The 11,029-nt window shown below is 34.8% G+C and overlaps 1 protein-coding gene across 1 annotated transcript; it reads right to left on the bottom strand.

Annotated features, from left to right (window-relative positions):
- Nucleotides 1–5,817: 5,817 nt before the first annotated feature.
- LOC114375550 (uncharacterized mitochondrial protein AtMg00300-like) lies at nt 5,818–6,430 on the bottom strand. Its single transcript, XM_028333356.1, has 2 exons — nt 6,427–6,430; nt 5,818–6,158 (listed from the first exon to the last, which is right to left on the bottom strand). Exons 1-2 carry the CDS (start codon nt 6,428–6,430, stop codon nt 5,818–5,820), a joined length of 345 nt encoding a protein of 114 aa, XP_028189157.1.
- Nucleotides 6,431–11,029: the final 4,599 nt, after the last annotated feature.

Genomic DNA, 11,029 nt, shown 5'->3' with positions numbered 1-11,029 from the left:
GGTGAGCATTTGCTTACTACACCCCATTGTCACATCATATAGTCACACTTTGTGCATGTCCTTCATGCTTTACATGCCTCATGACACCTAAGCACACTTAGTGGAAAATCTTGGAATTGATATTGGATTAGTGGGCTGAACCATAACTAAAATTCACTAATCATAATTTGTGAAATTTTGGCTCCACAAATTCAATTTCAAATTCAAGTGAAATTTGAATTGAAATTCAAATTTCCCTCCAATTGTGTGTGACACTTAGGCTATAAATAGGGGTCATGTGTGTGCATTTTTTTAAACTTTGATCATTTGAATATTAAACTTCAAATTTCAGAGCTCTTTTAGAGCACGAAATTTCGTGCTCCTCTCTTCCTCTCCCTTCATTCATCTCCTTCTTCCTCCAAGCTCTTATCCATGGCCTCCTATGGTGATGAGCTTCTTCTAGACTCATCTTCTCCTTGAAGTGGTGTCTCATCTCTCTCTTCCTTCTCCATTCCGCTGCCATTCATCTTCCAAGAAGCAAAGGAATCCATTGATGAAGAAGATCCTAGGCCTACAAGCTCCAATGGAGCTTACATCACCCATTGTGCCTTTTCAAAATGGTTTGAAGAGATGTGTCTTTTCAAAAAGTTTTTCTGAAATTTTCTCACTAGTAATTGATTATAGGATTCTGGTAATCGATTACACAATAATATTTTGAAGGGTCATGACTTTTCAAAGTGTTTTCTGAAGGTTCGTTACTAGTAATGAATTACAAACACCCGGTAATCGATTACAAGATTCAAAATTCAAATTTCAAAACCCTTTCTGAAAAGTCCATTTGCAATCTGTTTCTGGTAATCGATTACAACGCCTGGTAATCGATTACCAGTGCCTTGAGTTGATGAAAATAATTTTCTTGAGGCCAAAATTGATCAACCAGTGAGATTCTTTTAACAAATAAACTGAGGCCTTATCTTTTTCTTAATCTTGTTTGCTTGACCTTGAATTAATCTTGAAGCAACCTCTATTTGCTTAACCTTGAATGTTTCTTGAAGCAATCTTGTTTGATTATACTTTGGCATCATCAAAACTTGTATTCATACATTTACATTCTCCCCCTTTTTGATGATAACAACCATTATCAAGTAAATTCTTTCTAGCATCATCAAAACCTTCATGATTCACAAATCCATGAATGATAGTCCCTGAACGAAATTAGGGTGTGATAGTGTACAAGAGAATCCTTTCCGTAGCATTAATTTTTTTACCCCGTGCGCACAATGGAAATACTATTATGTTGTTATACTATGTAACAAATGGAATCATATTTCTATTGTTTTTTTTTATTTTTTTACAAAACGGATATGTAATTCTGTTTTGGCCAAAAATCCTAGACTCTTCCCTTCCCATTCCTTTTCCCTTACACCTGCAGATGACAACACAACAATGGACAACAACACAAACATTAAGATCTTGAAGGGGTGGCACGGATCTCGACAGGGAGGACAATGTTGGTGTGGCACAACATTTCTGGATCTATGCTGGTGGCGTGATGCAACGGGGTGCGGGTGCGACTTAGATCTACTTTGGATCTAGACTAGGTGCGGGTTGCGAAGTCGTAGGGGAAGGTGGGTATGATGGTTTTGGATCTGGTTTGGGGGGGGTTGGGTTGGGGGTCGCGTGGCAGTGTTGGAGGATAGAGATGGGGTGGCATGGGATTTTGATGAAGGGAAGTTTGAAGGGTGCAAGGATATGGTGAGTGGAAAAAAGAGGAAACTTACTTAAGTTGGTAATGGCAATAGCATTTCCCACCACGTTTTTACCATGATCCGTTTTTGTGGCTTGCTTGGACAAGTTGGAATCAGTGGTTCTATTTGAGCTTTTTCACCTATATTAGCAATATATCAATACCAAAGAGGATTCATGAAATTTTTTTGTACTTATATTTATGGAATGTTTAGGATGGAAGAAAGAGAAAAGAGAAATTACAAATTATGAAAAACGATTTATTTAAGAAAGAGAAAATTAACTTTTAAAAATAAAAATTCAATTTTTTTTTCAATTTCTCCTTTAATCCAAGTTTCAAATTTTGTATGTTTCCTCTACTTGGAAATGTTTAGGATGGAAGAAAGAGAAGAGAGAAAAGAGAAATTACAAATTATGAAAAACGATTTATTTAAGAAAGAGAAAATTAACTTTTAAAAATAAAAATTCAATTTTTTTTTCAATTTCTCCTTTAATCCAAGTTTCAAATTTTATATGTTTCCTCTACTTGGAGTCATTCTTCCTTTTGGGTCTCTTTTATAAACTTATTATCAAAATAAATTTGTTTCATATTATGGGTATAGGTATGTTTTTGATAAAGAAACAGGTGAACCACCAATTTTGATTAGTTGTTTTGTTTACACGTGATTTTTTTGTTAGAAAAATGAAGATGATGTGGCATCCACGTAAACCAGTTATTCCATTTCGCGTTTTCAAAACGGTACCAATTTCGTCAATAAAGTTGCATTTGTTAGACACCATGATGACATAAGAAACTGATGCGAATATGAAACATAAAAAACAGGTAGCTAGTCGAGTAGTATAAAGATATAGCAGACAAAATTTGTTGGTTCATGCATAAACAGAACCCTGCACGTGAAACAGCGTTGGGAACAACTAGACGTAGTTGCTGGTTCCATATATGTTGACACGTAGTTGCATGTGACAGAAGCAGCAAAATGAAATTATTGTATCATCTCGCCTTGGAATTCAAACTTAGAATCAACGTTTTATGTTAGAAAAGATTAAAATCTTTACTTCTTTCCAAATTAATTTTATTTACCACAATTTATTTTAAGAATCCAAAGCTCTAATCAAACGTGATTATTTTGGAATCCGATTATTCTACCCTCAAGGACTATTATAATAAAAACAAATAGACATTCGGCAATTAATAAAGATACACAGGATATTTCTTTTAAAAAAAATAAGTTGAATTAAGCACGTCAATTCATTTTCTAAATATTTTTAAGATTTAACTAAAATTATTTTATAGTTCAGTTTTATCAAATTTTAAATAGTCTCCTATAACATGATTTTTATGAAATTGTTAATATTTTTAAATTTTACAATTTTAAATATGTTCTACCTCCTTAATTTTTTTTATTGAAATATAGATATCTTTTTGTTTTAAGGCAAGTAGCCTATTTAAACGTACATCCTAATATTAAGTATAAGGGGTTTTTTCAAAGGCAAATATAAGACATTTTTTTAATATAGGAAATACGTTAAATACCATTAAAATTAAAGTCATACTTATGTTAATAATATATTTAAAATAAACTAATTCAATATATTTTATGGGCAAAAAAGCTTATTTGTTTTTTATATAAATATATCATTCTTTATGCAAGAGCTTTCCTCAAATTACTTTCTTTATAAGTTTATTTAAATCCAAAACAAGTTAATTCAGTTAATCCATCAACACTTCCTACGCCTAAAAGTATGAATCTCAACGCTGGTCGTATGCATTATGAACCAGCAATTTGTAATTGCTATTTCACTTGACGGGAAAAAAAGCAAACAGTAATTTGGAATTGTTGGTTCTTTTAAGTACTAGAAATAGCAAATGCTTGAACCAGCAAATAGCATTTGTTATTTCTATACTAACGATTAAAACAAATCCCTTGGTTACTGAAACTCCAGTAATATGCATGCTTAGGGTGAAATAACTATTACAAATAGTTGTTTCGTCCGTGGAGTTGACCCGACATGCTACCTCCTCAAATTTTTAATTTAACCTAGTATTTAGTCAAAATAGACCTATACCGGTAATATATTTTACAACAGTCTGATTTTGATAATAAGTTTATAAAAGAGACCAAGAAAGATCAATCACTCGTGAAACTTGTTTAGCGATGGCGCCATGTTACTCACATTTGTTACTTGGGGAATTCACCGCAACACTTGAACCGATTATGGTCATTTCTTAATTTATTTTACTTCTATGATTTTTTTTAGTTATTCGGATTAATAACCTATCCAATTCCCCATTAAACTAATTGGTCCAACTTGATACACTAATTTAGGTGTGTTGGAGTACAAGTATGAGATGAAGTCACACATCGTAAGGAGAAGACTCATAAACCTGAGCCTTAAGGTTTAGGCTTAAAGTGCTATCAAATTCTCTTATGTGGTGGTTCATGATCCACCAATGTAAATCTATCAGATGTTAGTATAGAGCAATAAGGAGAAGAGAGAGAAGACACAAAGTTTTAACTTGGTTCGGCACACAATGTGTGTACCTACGTCCACGGCTGTCCCATGTAACATCCAACTCCTGCTTCAACCTATTAATTTCTGCCATACTAGATTCCTGAGTGGTTCATCAACTCATTAAACTTCTTGTACCACTACCTCGGTGCTTGTTTCAAGCCATATAAACTTTTATGAAACTTGCACACAAGATTCTCCTTGCCTGGCACTTCAAAACCTTCTGGTTGGGTCATATAAATGTCTTCCTCTAAATCCCCATGCAAGAATGCAGTTTTAACATCTAATACTCAGAATAACTCTAATGGTAGTCATCTTTACAACTGGAGAGAAGATCTCTGTGAAATCAATTCCTTGTTTCTGCTGAAACCCTTTCACCACGATGGTAGTCATCTTTACAACTGGAGAGAAGATCTCTGTGAAATCAATTCTTTGTTTCTGCTAAAACCCTTTCACCACAAGTCTCATCTTGTATCTTCTTTTACCATCAGATTCTTCCTTTAGCCTATAGACCCACTTATTTTGTAAAACTTTCTTTCCTTCTTGCAATTTAATTAAAGACCACGTCTTATTCTTCTAAAGGGATGTCATCTCATCTTTCATTGCTAGCTCCCACTCAATAGAGTCATTCCCCTGCATAGCCTCACTAAAACATTCTAGCTCGCCAACATCAGTTAACAACAAATAATGCAATGAAGAGGAATACCTATCTGATGGTACTAAAATTCTGCTAGATTTTCTTAGAGGAGTTGATGGTTTTGGTTCTGACTCAACCTCTACGCTTGTACTTTGGTTTCTATTGGCTACATCACTTTCTGAAATTTCTTCAAGTGTTGTTTTCTTAGAAATTTCTGACAGTTTACCTGCACATGTAGATTCTGCATAAAATTTGTCCTTATAAAATAAGTTCTCATTAAAAGTGACATTCCTGCTTCTGATAACTTTCTTGTTTTGGTCATCCCAAAACCTGTAGCCATACATGTCAGATCCATAACCAATAAAATAACACTTTTTTGCCTTCGGATCCAATTTATCTCTACTATTAGAGTCTAGCAGTATATATGAAACACAACAAAAAATTCTCAAATATGAAAGTTTTACCTCCTTTCCAGACCATACTTCTTCGGGAAGCTGATAATTCAAAGGAACTGATGGTCCTCTATTGATGAGATATGTTGTTGTGTTTATTACTTCTGCCCAAAATGCTTTAGGCAAGCCAGATTGGATCCGCATACACCTCGCTCTCTCGTTCAAGGTTCTATTCATCCTTTCTGCAACACCGTTTTGCTCAAGTGTTCCTAGTATTGTCTTAATTATTCTGATCCCATGTTCTGAATAGAAGTCCTTAAACTCTTGACTATCATACTCCCTGCCATTGTCAGATTTCATACTTTTAACCTTTAGAACTGTCTGATTTTCAACTTCTATTTTCCACCTTTTAAACACAAAAAACACATCAGATTTATTTTTAAGAAAATAAACCCATACCTTTCTAGTAGATTCGTCGATAAAGGTGACATAATAGCGTGAGTTTCCAACAGATTTCACTGAGGCTGGCCCCCAAACATCTGTGTGCACCAATTATAGCTTTTCAACTTTAGGCGTCTTCCCTGCCCTTGAGAAGCTAACCTTTTTCTGCTTTCCAAAGATATAGTTTTCACAAACACCAACATCAACATGCTTCAGGCTTGATAGCTTACCCTTTGCTGCCATAAGCTTCATTCCTTTTTCACTCATGTGTCCAAGTCTTTGATGCCATAGGGTTGAATTATTGACAGCCTCAGTAACTACTACTATATCCTCATCTGCAATCATGTAAAGAGATTCTGACTTCTTTCCACGAGCCACAACGAGATTGCCTTTTTTTACCTTCCAAGCTCCATCTCCAAAAGTGGTGTAATGCCCCTCATCATCCAACTGCCCTATAGATATTAAATTTCTCTTTAAGGCAAGAATATGTCTGACATTGGTGATTATCCCCCTCGAATTTCCCCAACAACTGGTATTAGAGCCGATGGTTCAACTTGGTAACCGGCTCAGACGAGTAAGATGATGGCGATGGATCTTAACCTTGGGGATCCCTTATAACGAAAGTCTTCTTAGCGGTGAGTCTCGACAGCGTGTCCCGCAGATGGAGCAGCAGTGCAAGTACTGCAAGTAGCTAGAGCATGTGGGCTCTAATGGCTATACTCATGGATGATAATGACATCCGCTCGAGGGGGAGGCTACGATGTTGAAGAGACTCACACTTGAGGGGGGAGATTGTTGGAGTACAAGTGTGAGGTGAAGTCCCACATCGAGTAGAAGTGAAAAAGTTAAGCACCATATAAGTGAGGAGAATGTTGAATCAAGTGGCCTCGGAATAATTAAGAAGGGGGGCTAAATTAATTATTAATATGTCTTGACTAATTAAAAATTTATCCTTCTTAATGTTACTAGATTCAACTAGGCTTTTACTACTAAGTTAAGAAGGTAAAGAACAGAAACATAAACTTAACCAAAATTAAAAGCGGCAATTAAAAGTACACAACAAAAATTAAAGAGTGTAGGGAAGAAGAAGAAAAACACAGGATTTATACTGGTTCGGAAACAACCCGTGCCTACATCTAGTCCCCAAGCAACCAATGATTCTTGAGATTTCTTTCAACCTTGTAAAATCCATTACAAGCCAAAGATCCACAAGGGATGTACCCTCCCTTGTTCTCTTTGAATAACCAAGTGGATGTACCCTCCACTTGAACTGATCCACAAGAGATGTACCCTCTCTTGTTCTCAATATAACAATCCCCAAGTAGATGTACCCTCTGCTTGTACCACAAAGGATGTACCCTCCAATGTGTTGGGACAAAGGATTCTCAGGTGGTTAGTCCTTTGAATCTTTGTAAAAGGGAAACAAAAGATATCTCAGGCGGTTAGTCCTTTGAAATCTTTTGTTTAAGGGGAAGGGAAGAATCAAAAGAATTCTCAGGCGGTTAGTCCTTTGAATCTTTGGGAAGAGAGAAGGGAGACACAAAAGAATTCAGGTGGTTAGTCCTTCTATTCTTTTGGCAAAGGGAGAAAAGAGACACAAAAGAATTCAGGTGGTTAGTCCTTCTATTCTTTTGACAAAGGGAGAAGTGAATGAAGAAAAAGAATAGCACATGTTTTTGAACAAAGTATTGAACAAAAACTCTTAAAAAAGAAGTTGAGAAATGAATCAGAAAGTTCTGTAAAAAAAACTTGTTATGAAACTTGTTGAAAGATTGTTATCAAATTCATGTCATGGTCACATATTTATAATCTCTTGATGTCTCAAGTTAAAGTTTGTGACTCTTGGTAATTTCTTTAAAACTAGTCACCTTTTAAAAATTGTGACTCTTTTGAAAACTAGTCACTTAGAAAGTTGTGACTTTTGAAAAATTCTTCAGAAACAAGTCACTTTAAGAATTGTGACTTTTGAAAAATTCTTTTTCGAAATCAATCACTAGTAATCGATTACCATTAAGGTGTAATTGATTACACATCAACAGATGTGACTCTTCATGTTTAAATTTTGAAAATCAAAACATTTAGAAACTCTGGTAATCGATTACAAGTATTGTGTAATCGATTGCACAAATTTAAAATGATTTAAAAATGTTTAACCACAAGTTGTGACTCTTAAAATTTGAAATCTAACATTTTAAAACATTGGTAATTGATTACATACTCATGGTAATCGATTACAGCTTTGTAAATCAATTTTGAAAAATAATGTTGGCTATTGGTAATCGATTACTACCTTCTGGTAATCGATTACCAGAAAGTAAAACTCTTTGGTAATGATTTTGTGAAAACTTCTTGTGCTACTCAATATTTTGAAAAACTTTTTTAGTACTTATCTTGATTGAGTCTTCTCTTGATTCTTGAATCTTGATCTTGATTGTTCTTGATTCTTGATTCTTGAAACTTGATTCTTGAATCTTGATTCTTAAAACTTGATTCTTGAATCTTTGGAATTTTCTTAACTCTTGATTCTTTGGCATCATCAAAAATAATCTTGGAAGACATTGCTTCCACAGAGAAGACCCATAAACTTGAGCCTTAAGGTTTTGGGTTAAAGTGTGGTGTCAAGTTCCTTTATGTGGTGGCTCGTAGTCCACCGGTGTTTACTCCCCTCAAATTTCCCCAACAAGGTGTTGAACTTTCAATTATAGTTTGTCTAACTTAGTCCCGATTATCAATCAGTGGTATATTTTTTAACTATAATTGAAAGCTCAACACCTAAGTTAAAACTATGACAATTTTGAAAACAGAAGAGTGTTGCTATCGAGTGGAAATATGTAATGTCCATACATGTACATGTCTAGAAATTTTTGAAAGTAATTTACCTTGACTTAACCCAACCTAATTTGATGTGTCAAACAAAAGGAATTGCCATCCCTATTCCGATGTAATATCTTCCAATATGTTCATCTGCATGGTACAAAAATAAACGATAAAAAGTTTCAAGCCTAATTGACTTTGATGCCGAGTCAGGCTCCGATAGGAACCAAACTCTCAATGGGCCTTTGGAGCCTCTAGCTCATGAGATGAACAAAGGCTCAAGGGAATTGTTAGTGTATTCCTGTAGAAAGAAAAGAGGGGTAGAAAAGGAATAAGCTAGGGGACAGTTTGTTAGAGGAGAGAGTGGGAGAGAATCAGGGGCAGTTTGTTAGAGGAGAGAGAGGGAGAGAATCAGGGGAAATTTCCTTTTTTATTATTTAGTATCCGTATGGATGGCTTTTGGGGTTCATTTTGTATTTTCTGTTTTCTTGGGATAGAGAGAACCTACGGGGTGCTCTATTTAGGAGCTTAGCTCTGGGACAAGGGAGACCTTCTTCTTTGTAAATTTTTTATTTCCAGTATAATACAAAATTCCAACTTCTCTTTTTCCTTAATTTTCTATGCTATTATTATCTGTTTTGAGGTTTTGCATTGTGGAAGCAATGACTTCCAAGATTATTTTGATGATGCCAAAGAATCAAGAGTTAAGCAAATTCCAAAGATTCAAGAATCAAGTTTCAAGAATCAAGATTCAAGAATCAAGTTTCAAGAACAATCAAGATCAAGATTCAAGAATCAAGAGAAGACTCAATCAAGATAAGTACTAAAAAGTTTTTTCAAAACATTGAGTAGCACAAGAATTTTTCACAAAATCTTTTACCAAAGAGTTTTACTCTCTGGTAATCGATTACCAGTAGCCAACATTGTTTTCAAAATTGATTTACAAAGCTGTAATCGATTACCATGAGAATGTAATCGATTACCAATGTTTTAAAACGTTAGATTTCAAATTTCAAGAGTCACAACTAGTGATAAAACATTTTCAAATCATTTTAAACTTGTGTAATCGATTACACAATACTTGTAATCGATTACCAGTGTTTCTAAAAGTTTTGATTTTCAAATTTAAACATGAAGAGTCACATCTGTTGATATGCAATCAATTACACCTTGATGATAATCGATTACCAGTGACTGATTTCGAAAAATAAATTACCAAAAGTCACAATTCTTAAAGTGACTAGTTGTCTGGAGATTTTTTCAAAAGAGTCACAACTTTTAAAGTGACTAGTTTTCAAAAGAGTCACAATCTTTTAAAAGGATTAGTTTTAAAGAAATTGCCAAGACTTACAAACTTTAACTTGAGTCATCAAATGACTATAAATATATGACTATGGCTTGAATTTCAAACACGAGAATACAAAACTTTCTAATTCATTTTTTCTTCATCTTTCTAAAGAGTTTTTGTTCAATACTTTCTCTTTCAAGAAAAGTTCATTGTTCAAAAACTTGTGCTACTCTTCTTCTTCATTCACTTCTCCCTTGGCCAAAAGAATAGAAGGACTAACCACCTGAATTCTTTTGTGTCTCCCTTCTCTCTTTCCAAGAGAATTCAAAGGACTAACCGCCTAAGAATTATTTTGATTCTTCCCTTCCCTTTAAACAAAAGATTTCAAAGGACTAATCGTCTGAGATATCTTTTGTTTCCCCTTACAAAGATTCAAATGACTAACCGCCTGAGAATTATTTGTCTTAACACATTGAAAGGTACATCCTTTGTGGTACAAGTAGAGGGTAAATCTACTTGGGTTGTTGTACTGAAAACAAAAGAGGGTACATCTCTTGTGGATCAGTTCAAGTGGAGGGTACATCCACTTGGTTGTTCAAAGAGAACAAGGGAGGGTACATCCCTTGTGGATCTTTGCTTGTAAAGGTTTTTACAAGGTTGAAAGAAATCTCAAGAACCGGTGGTTGCTTGGGGACTGGATGTAGGCACGGGTTGTTGCCGAACCAGTATAAAATTCTTGTGTTTGTCTTCTTCTTCCCTACACTCTTTAATTTTCATTGTGTACTTTTCTTCTACGCTTTACTTTTGTTTAAATTACATAACTCAGTAGTAAAGCCTAATTAAATCTAGTAACATTAAGAAGGATAAGTTTTTTAATTAGTCAAGGCACATTAATAATTAATTCAACTCCCCTTTCTTAATTATTCCGAGGCCACTTGATCCAACATGCATTATTGGTCCGACTTTCCGAATTTCTAAGGGCGGTGAATGACAAAATGTAGAGGAGGAGGAAAACCAGCGGCAGAATCAGCTTTGGACGCGAGGGTGGAAAATGTGAAAGGTGATTTGAAGATAATGAAATTGATGATGGAGGCGATACAAGCAGAAGAAAAAGAAGCAAAGGAGAACCAATCAAAGTTCCTAGAATTGGTGACGAAGAGCTTGATGATGAATGTCAACAATGAAGAAGAGGGAGAAGGATCACATGGCAGAGGTCGCAAG

Source organism: Glycine soja, chromosome 2 (genome assembly GCF_004193775.1).
Source record: "Glycine soja cultivar W05 chromosome 2, ASM419377v2, whole genome shotgun sequence".
Lineage (NCBI taxonomy): Eukaryota > Viridiplantae > Streptophyta > Magnoliopsida > Fabales > Fabaceae > Glycine > Glycine soja.
Note: the sequence above shows the minus strand (reverse complement) of the source record. Positions and strands in the feature narration are given on the sequence as shown.